Source organism: Myxocyprinus asiaticus, chromosome 16, assembly GCF_019703515.2.
Source record: "Myxocyprinus asiaticus isolate MX2 ecotype Aquarium Trade chromosome 16, UBuf_Myxa_2, whole genome shotgun sequence".
In the NCBI taxonomy this organism is placed as follows: Eukaryota; Metazoa; Chordata; class Actinopteri; order Cypriniformes; family Catostomidae; genus Myxocyprinus; species Myxocyprinus asiaticus.
In genome coordinates this window covers 4930281-4952430 of record NC_059359.1, presented here as the reverse complement: position 1 = coordinate 4952430, position 22150 = coordinate 4930281, and the positions used below count along the sequence as shown (strand labels likewise).

At 37.1% G+C, this 22150-nt stretch overlaps 1 protein-coding gene across 1 annotated transcript in view; it reads left to right on the top strand.

Annotated features, from left to right (window-relative positions):
• The window catches only part of LOC127454122 (inactive phospholipase C-like protein 2), a 78273-nt gene that overhangs the window by 38802 nt on the left and 17321 nt on the right, over nucleotides 1-22150 (top strand). Inside the window, exons 3-4 of the mRNA XM_051721097.1 lie at nucleotides 2137-2340; nucleotides 20547-20622. Coding sequence (XP_051577057.1) covers nucleotides 2137-2340; nucleotides 20547-20622 — 280 coding nt within the window. The remainder of the gene's footprint in view (nucleotides 1-2136; nucleotides 2341-20546; nucleotides 20623-22150) is intronic.

Sequence of the window (22150 nt, the reverse complement as noted above, 5' to 3'; positions counted from 1 at the left end):
GCACACAGACTGAAGTAGTTTAAGTCTTTGGTTCTTTTAATTGTGATTAAATCTTTTAAATGTCAAGGAATTTGGCTACAGTTGTCGTATTCCTCTTGTTAAGCCACTCCTGAACCACAGACAATGTCAGAGGCGTCTTACCTGGGCAAAGGAGAAGAACTGGACTGTTGCCCAGTGTTCCAAAGTCCTCTTTTCAGATGAGAGCAAGTTATGTATTTCATTTGGAAAGCAAGGTCCTAGAGTCTGGAGGAAGGGTGGAGAAGCTCATAGCCCAAGTTGCTTGAAGTCCAGTGTTAAGTTTCCACAGTCTGTGATGATTTGGGGTGCAATGTCATCTGCTGGTGTTGGTCCATTGTGTTTTTTGAAAACCAAAGTCACTGCACCCGTTTACCAAGAAATTTTGGAGCACTTCATGCTTCCTTCTGCTGACCAGCTTTTTAAAGATGCTGATTTCATTTTCCAGCAGGATTTGGCACCTGCCCACACTGCCAAAAGCACCAAAAGTTGGTTAAATGACCATGGTGTTGGTGTGCTTGACTGGCCAGCAAACTCACCAGACCTGAACCCCATAGAGAATCTATGGAAAATGAGAAACAAGAGACCAAAAAATGCAGATGAGCTGAAGGCCACTGTCAAAGAAACCTGGGCTTCCATACCACCTCAGCAGTGCCACAAACTGATCACCCCCATGCCACGCCGAATTGAGGCAGTAATTAAAGCAAAAGGAGCCCCTACCAAGTATTGAGTACATATACAGTAAATGAACATACTTTCCAGAAGGCCAACAATTCACTAAAAATGTTTTTTTTATTGGTCTTATGATGTATTCTAATTTTTTGAGATAGTGAATTGGTGGGTTTTTGTTAAATGTGAGCCAAAATCGTCACAATTAAAAGAACCAAAGACTTAAACTACTTCAGTCTGTGTGCAATGAATTTATTTAATACACGAGTTTCACAATTTGAGTTGAATTACTGAAATAAATGAACTTTTCCACGACATTCTAATTTATTGAGATGCACCTGTAGTGTCATCTGCAAACTTCAGGAGTTTGACAGAGGTGTCCTTGGCAGTGCAGTCGTTGGTATACAGGGAGAAGAGTAGTGGGGAGAGCACACATCGCTGGGGGGCACCAGTGCTGATTCTACATGTGCTGGAAGTGAATTTCCCCAGTCTCACTATCTGCTGCCTGTCTGTCAGAAAGCTGGTGATCCACTGACAGATAGACGTGGGAACAGAGAGCTGGGTTAATTAATCTGTGAACTATCGACTTTAATTTTTGATGGTAACGATAGTTCCAAAAGCAGCTATCGGTGCCGATTAATCGGTCGACCTTTACTTTTTGGGGCCACTTTAACATGTTCTGCCATAAGTGTCATCCACTCATATTGACAAAACTTACACATATGGTTTTTTCCCCTTAAATGTAACTGAATGTAGGTTTTTTTTTTTTTTTTGGCCCAATTTGGAATGCCCAATTCCCAATGCACTCTAAGTCCTCGTGGTGGCGTATTAATGACAAGAATGATGTCATCTGCCCACACTCAGAGCAGTGCTTCTGTAAAAGACACTCAATAAAACCACTTCCTGTTGCATTTCTTGTTCATAGATGCTCTCTATGAGAAAGCTGGTACCTTTCTGCCGTTGCTTTGTTTTCTGTTTTCATGTCTCCTCCCTCAACTAGGTCACTGGCTACAGTATGTTCCGAATAGCATAATACTATGACAGTTGTAATAGTTTTGGAGTATGATATCTATAGGACACTAGCTGAAATAAACATGCAAGGTGATGCATGAGGTCATGTGACAACAATTTAGCAAACTGATGTTTGAAACACTTCTCTTGCATAATGCATACTGTTTTACACCATTTTTTTTTTTTAAAGATATTAGGCATTCAACAGTGTATACTGTGCAGTATGCAGTTCTGTTCGCTAGTATTCCATTTCAAACATTGCTGCCATTTTCTCAGGTCTACTTTCTTACAGCATTTTTGAAATACATTTGGTTAGTGACAGATATCATAAAACCAATCTGCAGTTTACATATGTAAACAAGAACTCTGTTGCAAATCATAGAAACTTTTTGACAAATTTATATGCGCAAACTCAAACATTGACCTGTTTGTCTTCCACAGAATGCTATTGTGCCCTTTAAAGAGCTGTGCGGTCTGTCTGCGGTGGCCAACCTGAAGCAATGTATTCTCGCACTTTCTCCGCGCCTCATCGGGCCAGACAACAGCCCAGTTCTGCTGTTTAACCTTAAGGATCAGTATCCCACCATGGAGGCCCAGGGTCTGCTGCCTGAAGTCCTGAAGAAAGTGGTCACAACTTATGAGATGGTGAGCATTTCAGAATAAAATTATATTCTTGGTTCACCCAAGAATGCAAATTATGTAATTATTTACTCACCTGCTGCGGAGCCACATAGAGGACAGGAAGGTAATATATTTTCTCATGCAAAGTTTTGCATTGATTCGGAATAGTTTGTGTTCTCTTACAGAAAGTTTTGCATTCCCTCAAAACAGCTTTGAGTACCCTCGCAAATTGTTTTGCGTTCCCTTGCAATAGCTTTATCCATCCCTTATAAAAATTACCATGGTTTTACTATGGTAACAATAGTTGAACTGTGGTATTCGTAGTATTAAAACCATAGTAACCAAAAACTTTCCTTGGTTTTACTACAGTAACCATATTTCAACCGTGATATTCATGATAAAAGTATAGCAATAATACAGGAAAAACAAAACTATAGTAATTAAAATCATAATCATTCTGCCAAAAATAACATGGTTAGTTTTACTATAGTGCAACCATGGTAAGCTTAGATGGGCTCGCCGGTGCATCTACTTTCCAATGCATGTAGGCGTTATGACCAAAACTGAACAAGTACTTCAAATTTGCAGACAAATCAGAAATGTTCCATTTTGATAATTTATCAATAATTTTGCACTGTACATATTATTTCAAACAGTAAAAACATCAAACTGATCAAATAGCCATGTGTCAAATGTTGCTGGAAAGCTCTCAATGAGTAGAATACAACCAGCCTAACTGTTTTACTCGAAGACAAAAATATAGCGAGTAATAGCTAAGTATATGTCTTTGACAATTATGTTGGCATTTTATGTGCTGCGTTTTTGCTTGTTAATTCACAAAAAATAAATGGAACGTAAAATATCACATACCATTACATAGAGGATGTTAATATGCTTTAAATGAGCCCACACTCAAGGTAATCAGGGGCCGGTTTCACCAGCCATATGTAAGTTACAACTTAGCCTAGTTGTGGCGTAAATGGGCACTAAGTCCCAATTTGCGCACTATAAAATATTTTAGCATTGCACCATTAAACTTAGGTAGGACGTAACCCTACATATGAACTAAATATTTATGGAAGACTGTGACCAGGAATAATGGTCGGAATAAAAAAGCAGACTGATATTTTATGACATCAATGAACTCATGTTTTGTGTGACAGACTATAATCCTTTAGACATATGATGATGTTGATATTTACGCTCGTTTACATTTATTTATGTAAAAAAAATAATAAAAAAATCTTGCTTCTTAGCAGCTCTTCAGCATAAAATTAATAACGATGCACGGGGTGCATCGCCTGGGGTTAAGTTTTATCACATACAAAATGTATATGATATTAAAATGAATAAATGTAAAAAAAAAATTGTAAATGTATTATTTATTTATTGCACTTATTAATTTTAGACATAGTTCCTGAAAATTTTTAATTTACATATGCTAAATATACTATTTATTAAATATACTTTTATTACTTGTCGTATTTCATTGGGAATATAATTTATTACAGCTGACTATGTGAGAAAACAAGGTTTGAACATTAACCGTAACAAGATAAAACTAAAATGCATGGCTTTTTAACACTTCTGTGTAAAAAGTGAAGGCTGCTTATTGGATCAATAAAGGGAAATGTCATTTTGTGACTACGCATTACTTTATGGAGAGCTTACGACCTACTAGCTAAGTCTTGCCTTAAGGACAGGTGGGTCAACCAAATTAGGCACTGACTTAGTTACAAACTAACTAGTAGTTACTAAGCCCTTAGTTTGAACTTTACTTCCCAACTTAAGTGAGAGCTTATGGAAAGCTGGTGCAACCCTACCCAGATGCATAAATCATTAGATAATCCACACGAAGCACAATGTTACATATGGCCTCCAGGAGATGGCGCCATGTAAATAATTAAAGGGTTAATTTTCATTAGCATTTTTTTTTTTTTTTTTTGGGTGGGAAAAACTGTAGTAACCATATGTTTTTTGGCAGAATGATAATGATTTTTATTAGTGGGTTTTTTTAATGACTGATGCCAATATTCAGAGAGAAGGGTTGCCGATAGGCCTATGCAATGCCAATATAATCACACAATTTAATATAGTAAATAACATATACATAAAATTGCAAAACTTTTATTTAGCATTATATTTACTCATAATTTCACACAAAACTTCAGCTTTGTAAAAACAATAAGAAAAATATTTTTTTTTGTGTTTTAAATGGCAGATAGCCATTTTATCTGGTTACTGTTTAGTCATCCCAATTTTAGTAATTTAATTGCACATAAAGAAATTGTTAATATATTAGGAAGAAGGAAATAACAACAGCATACACAGTAGTCCAGCAACCACGGATGGCATGTGCACATTAGAAATCACACTTTATTGATATTTGCTTTTGTATCAATACACAAAGTTACAGGAAACTGTTGAGAAGAGAGAGAAAGAAAATGAAACGCACGAGCACTTTAAACATCATGAGCACATACGTGTCTGTCTGATATGACAGGATAGTTTAAATGAGACGTTGTTATATGCCGGTCTATTATTGTTGTAACACGACGGCACGCAGCGACAAAACGAACTCTGATTGGTCGTATGTATATGTCTCATGTGGCTTCTTCACATGCAAGCAGGCGATTCTCGGCATCCTTGCAGCTTGAGGAACGAATCGGCCAAACGGGAAAATGGATCAATGCCGATCATTTAAAAATTCTGAATATCGGCTGATTTATCGGCCTCTGCAATATATCGGTCGACCACCAATTTTTATTACCATAGTTTTGGTTTTCCTGTATTATTAATATGGTTTTACTATGAATATCACTGTTCAAATATGGTTATTGTAGTACAACTATAGTAAATGTTGTAGTTATGGTTTTACAACAGATACCATAGTTGAACTATAGTTAGTGTAGTAAAACTATGGTACATTTTGTGGTTTCTATAGTTTAACTACAAATACCATAGTTCAACTGGTTAATTTTCATAAGGGGTGGATAAAACTACTGCGAGAAAACCCCCCAAAAATGCGAGGGAAAGCAAAACTTATTGTGAATGAATGCAAACTATTGCGAGGAAACCCAAACATTTTGTGAGATAACGCAAAATTTTTGTTAGGGAGCTCAAACCAATTTTAGAAAATAAATTCCCTCCCTGTCCTCTAAGGGGCTCCTTACCCACAAATCTGTGTGCTATTATTTGTTTTTTTGTGGAACACAAAAGGAGAATTTTTGAAGAATAGTCACACAGCTCTCTTCCATACATTAACTGTAAGTACAAAAGTATAGATTAGATCTCAAATTCTCTTACATGGCACTAATAGGCTATAGTTTATATAAAAAATACAAAAAACAGTTTCTTGTAATATTTATACATTTACAATTGACCTGAATAAAATGAGGCTTAAAGATATAGTTCACTCTATCATTTAGAGAATGTTGGGGAATGACAGCCTTAGTCACTATTGACTTTCATTGTATGGATAAAAGAGGCAATGAAACTGAATGGGGACTAACACTGCCTAACATCTCCTTTTGTATTCCACGGAAGAAAAAAAAACCATATGGGTTTGGAACAACATGAGGGTGAGTGTAAATTAACATAAATGACTAAATTAGCAACCAATTATCACCTGCATGAACCTGTTTTACATAACATCATTTACAGTCCTAGAAAGTTATGGCTCTAAAAATGTCTGAGTGTGTTTGAAAGTATGCATGCTTTTACATTTATATTTATGCTTTTGCCAGTTTTATCCAAAGTGACTCATAGTGCATTTTATGTTTGTGTAGTCCCAGGGAATCAAAGCCATGACCTTGGCATTACTAGTGTCATGTTTTCTACCAGTTGAACCACAGGAACTCATGTAAAAAGCTTTACTGGATGTTGACTCAAATTTGATGTGTTATAAGGATGCAGCAAAGGTCATGATGATATGTCTTTTTTTGTGTTAGAATAATTCACCATCGCAAACTGTAAACTCAAACTTCTGGGAAAATGGCATAGAGAATAGCCATGTTAAGCAGTTTGATTAGCAGGAACTGAATTATTTATTCCAAAATTTGAGCAGAGGACTGCAGCAGATCCATACGAGACAAAACAAAAACAGTTATTCCAACAATGTGAAATTGTTTGTTGGAAAGGGTAAGGCACAGCATGAAGCAGAATGCCTCATTGTAACTGGATCTTCACGTAGCTTACAGTAGCAACATTTTTTAAAAATAATTACAATAACCCATTCTTCCGCCAATTTATATAGTATATTAGCCTAATTAAAGGCTGTTTACGTTAGCCAATAAGGCTGGGAAATTTAATGCATTTCTGTGATTAATAGTTGACTTTTTAAGGCATTAAATTAACAGAAAACTGAGTGATTAATTACTTAAATTTTTTAAATGGATTCACAGCCTTAGTAGCCAAACTATATGACAAAAATCTAACTAAATCTAAATATAACGGCATAAGTAATTTTATATCAGAGTAAAAGTTTATGGATGTTTCTTCAATTTCTGGCAATCTCAGGGATTGATTTTTATTACAACTATCAGTTTTCACCTTTTGTTATATGAAGGTCACATTAAAACTAACTTAGAAAGTTTGCACCATGCCTGTATCATTGATTTTTTTGTACCTTTCAAATGCCTATTATGTACAGATTTGATTGTTAGCCTTGTCCCAGACTTTCAATTAAGCTATGGAAAACCATTAAAAGAATACAAATAATTACATTTTTAATACTATGGAGTTGTAAACAAGGAGTGAAATACACATAAACATTTGAATATGTATTGTGTGAAAATAATATTCTATAACTTTTTTCCAAAATTACAACCATCTCAGAGTTGTGGCATCATTTCCACCACACCCAAAATTTTTGCCACTGATAAAGATTTTTCGAAGTTAAAGATACACCCAAATATCACATTATAGTTAGTTTTCTGGAATTTCAACTGGAATATATATATATATATATATATATATATACCACTTGGTAATGTCTATTTTTGGATAATTATGTAAAAAAATAAATAAAAATACTTTACAATTGAAAGGTACTTAATCTCTTTTGATTATTTTCTCTTTTTATTTGAAACTTCTGAAAAGATAAGATTATTCATAACAAATTAATGATATGTCTGGCCTCATTGCAAAAACAGCTTCACATTATGTAACAAAAGACTAAAAATCAGTAAAGCTAATATGATAAAGTAGATATTTATGACTCTAAATTCTGATTGGATGAGCCACATAAAAACCATTGTAAAATAGTCGATATACACACACCTGTGACTTTTGCGACCCGGCGTACACACGCGTGGACGTTGTATTTTGTCTTCGCTATACGCGGCGCATGATTTACATTTATTTAAACTGTCTGATCTCAGTTCAGAAGAATCTGTGCTGTCAGTGAAGGGTTCAACTTTCGTGACAAAACAACATGGCACCGACCACAGCAGAGTTTGTCTTTGGGAGAAACGCCAACAAAACTAGTTAGAAACCTAATTACGTTTTTACATTGAAATCTATTTGAGTCAAAATATGACTATATAATATCTATTTGAGTCTCTAGTTTCATCCGATGTGCCATTCTTAAAATTTGAGCAATTTATCGTGAAACGCCACACTGATAAACACATTGTACACTAATGTGTACTTTAGCACATTTTTTCCTTAGAAAATCCTGTTTTTACTGTGCAGTATCACATTGAGAATCAATGGGTTCATCCTAAAGCTGAAAAATTTTGCTTTCAGAGGCTTTACATGTTAGGATGAAAATAAGGTGCATTTTGAACTGTTCTGAGACCAGTGCAGACAGACAGCGCACTGGAGGTTAAGTCATTCACTAAATAGGGAGCAAGGGAGCATCCTATAGCTCTCTATGCAGCTAAGTGTATTCATTCCTTAAATCTGACCAAAAGTTCAGTTTCATGCTGCAGATGATGTTTGGATCACTCAACATGTTTGGCAGACATGGGACAATGATAATCAGTGCATAGATTCAGAATTTATAATGTATCATTTTAACATGGATGGCAGTGATTGAATGACGCTGGCCATTATTTTAAATCTAAATTAATTATGCTAATTTCCGATTTAATGTCTGTAACGGCTCAAAAATATTAATAACCAACACTCCTGGAAACATAAACAATTTGATAAAATTGTTTTTATAGCTTGGTATCTTTCTATAGCTTGGTATTATTTAAAATTTCACAACTTAGTCCTGCTAAGTTGACATAAAATTTTAGGAAAACTATTTGGTCTAGAATATATATATATATATATATATATATATATATATATATATATATATATATATATATATATATACATTTGTGCTCAAAAGTTTGCAGACCCTGGCAGAAATTGTGAAATTTTGACATTGATTTTGAAAATATGACTGATCATGCAAAAAAACTGTCTTTTATTTAAGGATAGTGATCATATGAAGCCATTTATTATCACATAGTTGTTTGGCTTCTTTTTAAATCATAATGATAACAGAAATCACCCAAATGGCCTTGATCAAAAGTTTACATACCCTTGAATGTTTGGCCTTGTTACAGACACACAAGGTGTCACACACAGGTTTAAATGGCAATTAAAGGTTAATTTCCCACACCTGTGGCTTTTTAAATTGCAATTAGTGTCTGTGTATAAATAGTCAATGAGTTTGTTAGCTGTCACGTGGATGCACAGAGCAGGCTAGATACTGAGCCATGGGGAGCAGAAAAGAACTGTCAAAAGACCTGCGTAACAAGGTAATGGAACTTTATAAAGATGGAAAAGTCGGTACTGTTCAATCACTTATTAAGAAGTGGAAAATTCGGTGATCTCTTGATACCAAGCCAAGGTCAGGTAGACCAAGAAAGATTTCAGCCACAACTGCCAGAAGAATTGTTCTGGATACAAAGAAAAACCCACAGGTAACCTCAGGAGAAATACAGGCTGCTCTGGAAAAAGACAGTGTGGTTGAACAAAAATGAGCTGCATGGTCAAGTTGCCAGAAAGAAGCCTTTACTGCACCAATGCCACAAAAAAAGCCCGGTTACAATATGCCAGACAACACCTTGACACACCTCACAGCTTCTGGCACACTGTAATTTGGAGTGATGAGACCAAAAATAGAGCTTTATGGTCACAACCATAAACGATATGTTTGGAGAGGGGTCAATAAGTACTGAAAATTATTCAACCCCCCGACCAGCAATACATTCTGGTGATGTGAATTAAACACATCAACTAAAACCTCAATAAACAGTCAACGTTTTTAATACACATTTGAGTGATTTTGAGAACAAAGAGTTCTCTCCACATACTGTATGTCATGTCAAAAATATTCAACCCCCAAAGTCAATCATTTGTGGAGCATCCTTTATCCTTAATAACAGCAAATAAATGTTTCAGGGTTCTCAGGCTTCGGACACCTCTCTATTAGAATTTTTACACATTTTTCATGAGCAAAACTTCCAGCTCATTGACATTCTTTGGTTTCTGTGCTGCCACTGCTTCTTTGAAATCCCAACAAAGGTTTCCAATGGGATTTTAATGATGGACTGAAAGGGCCATTTAAGGACGTTCCATGACCTATCCCTGAACCAGATTTTGGACAACTTGGTTGTATCCTTGGTGTTATTGTCTTGCTGGAAAATCCAGTGATCACCGAGCTTCAATTTACACACTGAAGGCATCACATTTTTCATGCCAAAATGGCCTGATACCTGAAAGAATCCATGGTATCAGTCACATAGTGAGGATAGCCGTTTCCTGCAGCCGCAAAACACCCCCATAACAGGACTGACCCACCTCCATGCTTGACTGTGGGGATGGTGTCGTTCTTGTCATGGGTCTAAAACTCATTTTCAGTTTAGTGTCATATGTCTATAAAACCTTCTTCCAGGACTCCAAAGGTCTTTCCTAATTATTTCTTGAATATTCAGTCATCATGAGTCAACATTTCCCTTTTGGGTTTTGCTTTCTTCCACACCCCAAGAAGGTTGCTGTTGTACCATATTTAAAATATTCATGAATGGTGCTGCCAACATTGTCTATTGGAAATTGAAGTGCCTTGGAAATGTACTTTTAGCCATGACCTTTCTTGTGTAATGAAATAATCTCCTCTATTAGCGTTTGAGACAGCTTATATTTAATTGCATTTTTGGCATAGAAATACATTTTAAAACGTAAATTTTAAAACTTAAATAAGTGCCATTGCAAATTGATGACTTAATTTTGTTTTAAAACAATTACTTGTGTAGCCTTACATATTTAAGAAACAGCTACATGCAATAGGGGTTGAATAATTATGACATGGCTGTATTTAAAAATAAATCCTGCTATATACAAATATTAGGTTATATATTCACACTATGACTTTGAATGTGTCACTCAACTGATATAGATGTAAAGTTTAAAAATTCTGGGTCATCAGAAAAGCTTGGGGGGGGGGGGTTGAATAATTTCGATTGCAACTGTGTGGGTGTGTGTGGGTGTATGTATATATATATATGTATATATATATATATATATATATAGTTTTTTATTTTATTTATTTTTTATTGTTTTTTTATTAGGTGCTACTAGTTACAATCAAAAAGGGAAATGGAAAATGCACGCAGCAGTCATGCTCCGGTCTCAGGAGGTTAATGCAGCAATTTGTGACAATGCTTGGCAAACTTAAATAAACAAAACTCCACTTTGTTCCTAACAAATACCCCATAATAACAAGTTCTTCCTCTGTATTTTCACATAACTCCATGTTTCTTTGTCGCTTTCATGTGTCAATAACGTAATGCAGTCATGCCCACTGATAATCATGCAAATATATCTACCATGGTATAAACAATATAGCTAAATCTGTACTAGTTGACACATTTCTACTGCTGCACGGTGGTTTATATTTTCATACCACCCAGTCCTAATAGCTGTCTTGCAGATATGAATGAGCTGAACGATATGCTCATGTATCTTTGAGTAGAAGCAGCACTGTTTGTGTATCAGTTCAGTTGGAAAAGAGGTGCTGCTGTCCTCCCTCTGGTCTTCTGCTCTATAAATACCCACTTATAGTGGTGGATCTGCAACCAAGGCTGCAATTTCTTCAGCAATTAGTAATGTAATGACAGTAGGCAAGTCAGAATTGAGACAGCTGCTACCGCTGTGCGTGCATGAGGATACAGACCCCTGTACTGAACGGACCACGTCTCTCTTTGTGTTACATTTACAATCAAATGGGGTGGTGGGGCTCATAAAGGAGTACTTTTAGTAATTCTGTCATCATTTACTCACCTCTATGATGTTCCAAGAAAGTCATTCATGTTTGGAACATCATGAAGGTGAGATTTCCAACTAATATCTTGGTTACACTTTTATTTGCTAATGACTGCAGACTCTACATGGGTTTCCAAATAGAATTTTGTGAGGAAATAGTTTAGAAGCTGGTGTTCTGTCAGCTTTTCCTGCTTGCGTCTATCAAGTCCTGACGCAAAATTAAGGCAGCTGTTTTTTCTTTTTGTTGGCATGGAAAGATAATCTGCCACTGATATTTGACCTTGCCATGTGCTACACTACTATAGGGATGTACAATTTAATTGGGCAAACCTGAGGTACATAAAGACCGATGCCCTTTGCATTATTTGAAGAAACTCCCTGACTTCATTCAATTATAAGCCTGCACCAGTTTTAGCTAATGCTAATGCATTGTTTCTTCATCACAAGAGCAAGAAATTGCTCAAGACAGTCATGAAATGAGGTTGTGAAAATTACCTTTTTATAACTAACTTTACAGGCATACATGCACTACCGCCACATAGGGCTTGACAATATAGCTAAAAAAAAAAATCAATATTTCTTTTGCCTGTTGTCAGTATTAGATATAATGTGTATCTCTAAAATGGTTTAAAATTGGTGATTTTTTTTCTACCTGATCAGGAACCATTTCAGTCATTGAAAGAAATGAAATATAGCGAAAATCTAATTTAAAAATTATCATGACATGATTTCCACCCTGTTGAACACAAGGAAAGATGATATTTAATAATTTTCATTCATATGAATAAACATAACAATACATCGTAATAGCAGTGGCGAATTCTCAGGGCCAGCAAAGCCTTCTCTGCTGGCCTAACATGCCAAATAAATAAATATATTTCATCCTTTAATTCTCAATCATCGCCTATGTATTTTTAATCGCTTTCCACTCTTAAATAATCTACAAACAAATAGAGAAAAATGAAAAGTTTTTCCAGTCAGAATTTATTCCTTGGTGCAAAGTGTTTCACAAATCGCATGCCTGAAGCAGCGCGTGAGTCTGAGCTCCACCCCCTCATGCCTTCATAATTTCCACAGAATCCCTCAACAGTGCAAGTGAATATGCATCTAATGTCAGATTGTCAGATTCATCAGCCAATCAGATTGATTTATTTGTTCTTTATGGGTGTGATCTTTAGGATATGTCCCGGTTGAGGCCTTCTAGCTGGCCTTGAGTGACGCAATTACGCTTTAAGTGATGTACATAATTTGAAAGCGGAAAAAAAAAATCAAAGCGAAGAGTGCGAGATCCTTATGGATTTACAAACACGAGATGTTCTGCATGACCGTGTAATTGCTTAGTTTATTAAACAGGAAAGGAGGACTGATTTTCACTTCAAGTAAATTGGTAAGTGCTTTTTGCATTGTTACAGCAACATCAGGAGTTTTCTAAGTGTAAATTAGGCTGCTTGAGCATTCAGTGTCGGATCAAGTTTTGAAAAGTAGTGCTGCGTTCCATTCAACTCGGAATGCATCTTGAAGTCAGAATTACAACATGTCGACACTCAGGGAGATCTACAAAGTAAGTGATAAACATTCACTTTATTAAATAATATAGATAAATAAGTTCGTTTCCACATTACATGAAATTAAAGCTTGTTTAACAAATGCCTGCAGAAACAGGTGTATAAAACTGTAAAGGGGTTATAAGGGAAAGGAGGCGAGAATCGGCTTGACAATATAAATAAAGTTTAATGGTAAACTTAAACAAAAACACACAAACATAAACACATACAGGGCAGCTGCTCATAGTTCTCTCTCTCTCTCGAACTGCCGTCTCCGGTCACCTTTATCCCTTGCTCGCCTCATCATGCTGATTGCCGTCCGGGCGTGAGTCATTCCGGCCCCGCCATCCTCCGCGCTACACTCCTCCCTGCGAGGAGAGAGAGAAAAAAGAAACTCACTCACCGGTTCTCTGATGCGCCGTCGCGTGGTCCTCGATCACTCCTCCACCCTCTCAGGTGGACAACAGCCGCTCCTCCCCGGGCAGACCGGAGTCAAACCTCCGACCCCCAATGGACAGAACGTCCTCCGCGATTCTGACGGCCCGTGGGGACACTCCTCCGCCCCTGGCAGCGGCCCTACCGCTCCAGGCAGTCGGGGAGTCGATTCCCTCCTCTCCTCGCGGACGGCGGTCTTCCCTCGACCCCTCCGTGTTTTCTGGCGGCCGACAGGGCACTCCTCCGCACCTGGCAGCGGCTCCAGGCGGTTGGGGAGTCCAGTCCCTCCTCGCCTCAGGGACGGCGGCCGTTCCCTGCGTCCGGGCGGTCGGGCTACTCCGTCCCCCGGTGGATGGGAGCAGCACTCCTCTGAGTGGACGGCAGTGTCGAGGACTCTATGACGGGCATCCCTCCTCCCTCCCAGGTTGCAGTACTAATATAAAGGTGTTATAAGGGAAAGGAGGAGGCGAGAACAATATAAATAAAGTTTAATGATAAACTTAAACAAAAACACACAAACATAAACACATACAGGGCAGCTGCCCATAGTTCTCTCTCTCTCTCTCTCTCGAACTGCCATCTCCGCTCGCCTTTATCCCTCACTCGCCTCATCAGACTGATTGGGGTCTGAGCGAGCGTCATTCCGGCCCGGCCTCACCCTCCTCCGCCTTACAAAAACATTATAACCTCTTTTGATAATCGTACACCTGCAGCTCAAATGCTAGCGCTGCAGACATGTTTATCAGTTGGATTGCTAGGAGACATCTCTAATGAGAGTCAAACCCCTGCTAAGCTAACGGGAGCATTGCAGTTTTGTTTCCTTAAATGTCATCTTCCGAATATCGGGGAATGGAATGCATTAATGGTCAGAGATATCAGATAGGAATATCCCTCATCCAACTTGAATGGAACGCAGCAGAACCGTGTACCCTGACGAAACGAAACTTATTGCAAGCAACATTTAAATCACAAATATTATTAGATAGATTTTTCCAGGTATTATAGACCTCCTTGGTAGATTAATATGAATAATTATGATTTTTTGAATGTCTGTTCGGGAGACGTTCATGTCACAGAACAGTCATGCTGCAGTTCAATTTAGGCTTGCTTGAGCATTAAGTGTAGTTTCAAGTTCTGGCTTTCGTGCGTGGATGTGTTTTTAAAATGTAAATTGGTATTATTAGTTAGCTGCGACATAATGTATGGTGCCCAAAGGCATAGGGTGACTTATTTATTGTGAAACTGTGTTTTCGTAATGGCATGAATCACACTGAAGGTCTAGATTTTAAATGCACGGCCTGCCACTGTGTAATAGGCAGCACTTTTTCTCTCTGTTTATATTAAATGAAACTTATTAATACATGAAAAATGCCCTGTGGAGACCTTCACATGATGATTTTCTGTAAAGCTGTTTTCAAACGATGTGTGTTGTCAAAGGCGCTATACAAATAAAAATGACTTGACTTTCTTTATAGGGCCCCGTGATTTCCGCAATGCGGAAAACACAGACACAGTCCAGAGTCCAATCATAAAAACAATTAACTGTAAAATGTGGAATGTCACGGAATTTGACATATTTTCTATAAAATAAACGTATTAATGCTGAAATAATGAAAATGGAATTAATAAACTGTCATACACTGATAACACCTTATCATAAGCATCACGTGCACCCTGTGTTTGTTATAAGATTACAAACAGCAGAGCATGAATTAAGCTTGAACCGTACAGCACATGCAGACTTTATATTTATATAAACTAAATAAATTGCAGCCTTTTGCGGTTTAATATGCACATTTAAGCCATATAATGAACTGCATTTCCAGAGGTGTGAAGCTGTCATCAAAGACATACAAACTCAAAGTTCTTCATTAGTTTTTCCACCAAAATAAAAGCTCAATTTTACTAAACATGTTAAATTGAAGAAATTGCAACAGAAATATACTACTGCTTTAAAGTAAAATGTAATATTCAATATAGTAATAATATACAGTATATCAATAATAATTACATTATATTTAAGCAATATGTTACAAGCAATAGTGCTGTTATACTACTATATAAAAGTTTTCATCAATACTTTCGTTAATAAGGGGTGGTCACACTCCATTCACTCCCATTCAAACACATCCGAATGCAGCAGACCGGAAACGCAAGCTCATTTGAAGAAATTTAGTTCTATGCTGCGTACCAAAGTTCAAGCTTGGAGAACTCTGAACCGTGAATTCGTACCACAGGAGGATCTGTGACCAATAGAAGACCTCTTGGCTCAATTCAAAGGATACATATATCAAAGCTGCCAGTTTTATTATAGCAGGAAAGTGAGTAGACAATATATTTACACTTTTTTTATTTTTTTATTTTTTTTAAATCCCCTTTTCTCCCAATTTGGAATGCCCAATTCCTGCTACTTAGTAGGTCCTCGTGGTGGCATGGTTACTCACCTCAATCTGGGTGGCAGAGGACAAGTCTCAGTTGCCTCCACTTCTGAGACAGTCAATCGGTGCATCTTATCACGTGGCTCGTTGTGCATGACACCGCGGAGACTCACAACACGTGGAGGCCCATGCTACTCTCCACGATCCACGCACAACTTACCACGCGCCCCATTGAGAGCGAGAACAACTCATTGCGACCACGAGGTGGTTACCTCATGTGACTCTACCCTCCCTAGCAGCCAGGCCAATTTGGTTGCTTAGGAGACATTTACATATACATTTATTAATTTGGCAGACGCTTTTATCCAAAACGACTTACAAAAGAGGAATATATTAAAAGCAAATCAGGAATACATTATAAGCATTATAAGGAGATCTGGCTGGAGTCACTCAGCACACCCTGGATTCGAACTTGCGATTCCAGGGGTGGTAGTCAGTGTCAATACTCACTGAGCTACGCAGGTCCCCATATTTACACATTTTTAATATAATATTATTTGTTATTTGTGATATATTATTTACTTACATTAGAAGTCCTCCCGCATGACATAATTTCCTGGTCCGTTGTGCTGTACAAAAAACATTTATTCAGCGTCGGAAAGCATCTCCTTCATAGACATCCATTCAAAAGAACGACCTCTTGTTTCCTCACCAGTGTACCACCCATAGAATGTCTATTGGACCACAACATAATGCTATTCTATGCTAACCTTGTAGACTCCCTCTTCAGACGGGCTCTGGTAGTACAGTCCACATTCTCCACTGTAAAGCACACAGAACCGGCCCACAAGATCGGAATTGCACTGTGCAAATTGCATTACTGCGAGTGCCGTTGTCTGATCTGCATGATTCCTTTAGTGAATCGGTGCTAAACCAGCATAGACAGCACATGCAAATAAACAACACTTGTAATGGATGTAATTAATTCTTAGTGAATTCCCCCCTCATTATATTTGCATTTCTGGTGATGCTAGCGGGACTGAATTTTCACGCTTCACCTTTTAAAGTGGTTAAAGTCTTCGCGGAGGTCTTTGTTTTTATGATAAGGGCCAGCATTTCAAGAGTGTGCAGTTGAATAAAGCAGAACAAGATCCTGTGAGATGAGTTTGCCACTAAACACAACAACAACCAAAGATCTCAGGTCTGCCTCATAAATCTGTGAGGTTATTATCAATGTTGTAAAGGGGATGAAGAGTATTTCCTCTTTTATAATAAGAGTTTGATGTACTATGTAGGTAACATTGCCAATGCAAAGCTCCCTCCTGGGCCCACCCACAGCATTTATTGAAAATTAGCTGCAGAAACAGTTCTTCTAAAAAGCATCATGGTTATGATGTCTCAACCATAAAGGACATAAGCATACAGTATGACCACCCATTTCAACACGTACTAATGATACAGCAACTTTGCTCATTGTGATGAATGACAGTGTGAACTAAGCCGGTAAACAAAGGTTCATCACCTCCATGTCATTTCCAATCGTCTAATTTCCTTCGCATATAGAAAATAGATATAGAAGTTTTAATGATACAATAACGAACAGCTTGTTTAATTCTAAGGGTCATAGAGAGGGTGGAAAATAGTTAAATTACAGTGTGAAACATTGACTAACATTAAAAGTGGACATCGGGGTATGATGCACATCACAATACATATAGCATGTCACATTTAAATCCACTGCAGTGCAATTTAATTATGTAAAATATAAATATAATACATATAATATTACATATTTAATAATAAATAATATCATAAATATGCCAAATGCACAAGAGAGACCTAGCTTGTATTAATTTCTGTTTGTGAGTGCAGTCTCTATAAAATTATTTTTAACGATCATGTGATATTTATTCTTTATCCAATCACTTACAAGTGATAAAGTGAAGGAAATTCATTGGTCAAAAGGTTTGGGAACTCTAAGCTAAAGAAAAGTTTGTTGATCTATTCTAGACTTTGTATTTATTTTGTGGTTTTGATGTCATTATGGGTGCAGAGTGGCAGTGGAGAATATATAGCCATTGGCCATGTGCTGAGATGTCGGTCTGAATTAGTTTTAGTGTTTTTTAATGGTCTCCCATAATGAAATTAGGATTCAGCTCACCTCATTAGAAGGGTGTGGGTCCACGCTCAACAATAGGGCAAATATATTACCCAATCTGACCCACTTTCTGTCCTGGTGTGACTTTACTCATTAATCGAGCGGTGAATGTACATGCAGTAGCCCAATACTTCCTTTTTTGTAGTTCCTCTTTTGTATTGTCTTCTGCTTCTAACCACGTGGTGAACATTATGTTATACAGTGGCCCCCAAAAGTATTTGGACACGTTCTGTCACACACTTTTGTAACCAAAAATGAAATTTTGTCAAATACTCACACTCATGTCATTACAAACCCTTTTTTTCTTTGGAAGACATAAGATGTTTGACAAAATGAAAGCGTCAGTCACCGTTCACTTTCATTGTACGGGAAAAAAGATGCAATGTTAGTGAATGGTGACTGAGACTAACATATTACCTAACATCTACTTTTGTGTTCCACGGAAAATGTAAGTCATACAATGCAAGTACATTTTCATTTTTTTGGTGAACTATCCTTTTAAAACATGTGTAAATGTCATTACATTTGATAACAAAATATCAAAGCAAGTGACATCTGCACACAATTGATGCTTTTTCTCAGAACTAACTTGTCTATTCTGAGCCATTTTTGAGTCTTTAAAAAGCCCAAAGTGTGCACGACTGCAGAGCACATGTGGATATATTCCTAGTTATATCACTCTCGTCTGTCATTTGATCATATTTGATGAATTACTGCTGCTGTGATTAAAAGAAAATGTACACAAACATCTTTTTTTAACAAAATTCCGTTTATCACTTGCTTTCCTTTGACGATGATAGCGCAACGTTAATTGTGGCAAGCAAATACCACAGAGTTTTGTGAATAAAACAATCTACAATAAGCATAATTTAAATAGAAAGCAGCTGTGAATGAAAATAGCTAGGTTTCCATCCACATAGTTGTATGCAAATTTTGGGATATTGCATAGAAATGCTGCATAGAAATACCAAGATGTGAAAAATCTCCAGAATGTGCATAAAAAACATATACACTCGCTTGAGGTGGATGCATTTTTTATTCGAAAAGAGTACATGTGCATAAACTACGATGGAAATATGTTTGCCGAATGTATTATGTTAGAATTTATATAGGTATATACTGTAGATGAGGATGTAAAAAAGTAATGTGACTTTGTCTCAACATGGCATGTGAATACATAATTCACTCAGAGAATATCATCAGTATCATTACATAGTATCTGAAATGTTAATCTGTTTATTCGGAAATGACGGAAACAAAGCCTGTCATCAAAGTGATTGGCTACTACTACCTCCTAGAACTGTGTGACGTGTTTTCGCTCCTAAATACAGTTGAAGTCAGAAGTTTACATACACTTAGGTTGAAGTCATTAAAACTCATTTTTTAACCACTCCACAAATTTCATATTAGCAAACTATAGATTTGGCAAGTCGTTTAGGACATCTACTTTGTGCATGACATGAGTAATTTTTCCAACAATTGTTTACAGACAGATTGTTTCACTTTTAATTGACTATATTACAATTCCAGTGGGTCAGAAGTTTACATACACTAAGTTAACTGTGCCTTTAAGCGGCTTGGAAAATTCCAGAAAATGATGTCAATCCTTTAGGCAATTAGCCAGTTAGCTTCTGATAGGCTAATTGGCTAATTAGAGTCAATCGGAGGTGTACCTGTAAATGTATTTTAAGGCCTACCTTCAAACTCAGTACCTATTTGCTTGACATCATGGGAAAATCAAAAGAAATCAGTAGGGCTGCCCCCGACCAAAGATTTTCCTAGTCAACGTTAATTTAAGCGATTAGTCGACTAGTCGCACGTTTATGATATTAATTTAATTACTTAAATATATACAGTACTGTGCAAATGTTTTAGGCAGTTGTGAAAAATGTTGCATAGTGAAGATGTCTTCAAAAATAATGACATAAATAGTTTTCATTTATCACTTAATGTCATACAAAGTCCAGTAAACATAAAAAAAGCTAAATCAGTATTCGGTGTGACCACCCTTGCCTTTAAAACAGCACCAATTCTCCTAGGTACACCTGGACACAGTTTTTCTTGGTTGTTGACAGATAGGATGTTCCAAGCTTCTTGGAGAGTTCGCCACAGTTCTTCTATCTATTTAGGCTGTCTCGGTTGCTTCTGTCTCTTCATGTAATCTCAGTTGGGGGCTTTGTGGGGGCCATGACATCTGTTGATTTTCTTTAATACAATGACATTCATACATTTTTTAGTGTGGCTTAAGTGTCCAAATACTTTTGTACCCACTGTACAGTATATGGCCACTGAGTTTACACAAGTATCTTTGACGTACAGGTTACATACAGGTGTATGAACATTGTAGCACATTTTAAATGAGGCCAGACAGCATCTGTTCCAACAGTCTTCAAGTTACTACAGTAACTGCATGGATGTTCATTATGTGTCTCTTTATCTTGTGTTTCCCAGATGATCCAGACAAGTCAAACACTGCTTGAGAACTCTGATAGTGTGTACGACAGAATACTGCAAGTCCAGAAAGCAGGTAAGAGACAAAACACTGTAAGGGAGTATGTATGGATCAGGATGGTGATTAAAAGCGAGAGAGAGAGAGAGAGAGAAAAGAGACTGTGTTCCACCAGGGAGAGATGTTTCCTGGAACACATCCGATCGACACGTCCCTTCGATCACAGTTCCCTCTAAAGTAGAGCATCAAAAACATGAGTGTGTTCATACTAAAACAGCTCAAAGAGAATAAATGAATAATGCCGTGTTTTATTATGTAAAGCTAATTGTACAAGCTTTTCTCTTAACCTGTGTGATGTCCTGCTTTTCAAACGCCATTCAAGTGTTTTTTTGACTCTCAATAGTGTCAGTGGTTCTCTGTTGTCTTAATTAACAGGGCAGTAAAATGGTAAACATCTACGGCCTCTCAAAGCCCCACAATCAATGGTGACTCCAGCAGCTGCACGATGCAATTGCTGAAGATCAGCCTTGATTGCATTCGATTTGAAATGAAAGAGAAGCGCTAAATGCAGAAGAAAGGTGGCGGTCTGTTTTATCAAGCGTTTGTGTAAATTTAAGGTGCATCTGTGCCCTTTTGAAATTGCATTGATTTGGTTTTTTGAAGTAAAGAGGCCTCATATATAGCTTCGCTTCTGATCTGACTAAATATTTTATCTAGAAAATAGACAGATTTAAATATACCCTTGCAAAATTATAAAGCATGTGGGCACACATTCTATATTGATGTGGTAAGTTGCTATGTTGCTTAGCAAGCACAAACAGCCAGCCTACAGTTAGGCTAATTAAAGGAATATTCTGGGTTCTATAAAAGTTAAATTGAGATCAATCAATAGAATTTGTGGCACAATGTTGATTACCACAAAAAGTAATTTTGACTCGTCCCAGCAAAAATCGGGTTCCAGTGAGACACTTACAATGGAAGTGAATTGGGCCAATCCGTAAACGTTAAAATACAAAGCATAGCATCAAGACAATATACATGTGAACATGATTTTCATGTGATAAATTCGCTTACTAACCTTTTGTGGAAAGTTAGACCGGCAATAAAAAGTAACAGGCAAGCATTGGCTTCCTTCGTGGTGTCCTGCCATGGACACCATGCCTTTTTAATGTTTTCCGTATAGTAGACCCATGAACAGAGATGTTAATCAGTTCCAATGATTCCTTCAAGTCTTTAGCTGTCTCTCTAGGGTTCTCTTTTACATCATTGAGCATTCTGCGGGGTGCCCTTTGAGTCATCTTGGCTGGATGGCCACTTCTAGGGAGAGTAGCCACAGTAATAAATCATTTCCATTTTATAGACAATTTGTCTAACTGTGGACAGATGAGTATCTAAGCTCTTCAAGATAACTTTATAACCTTTTTAAGCTTTATGTAAAGCAACAATTCTTGATTGTAGGTCTTCTGAGATCTCTTATTTTGCGAGGCATGGTCCACGTCAGCAGATGCTTCTTGTGAATAGCAAACTCAAAATATTTGAGTGCTTTTTATAAGTCAAAGTAGCTCTAACCCACACCTTCAATCTCGTTTCATTAATTGGATGTCAG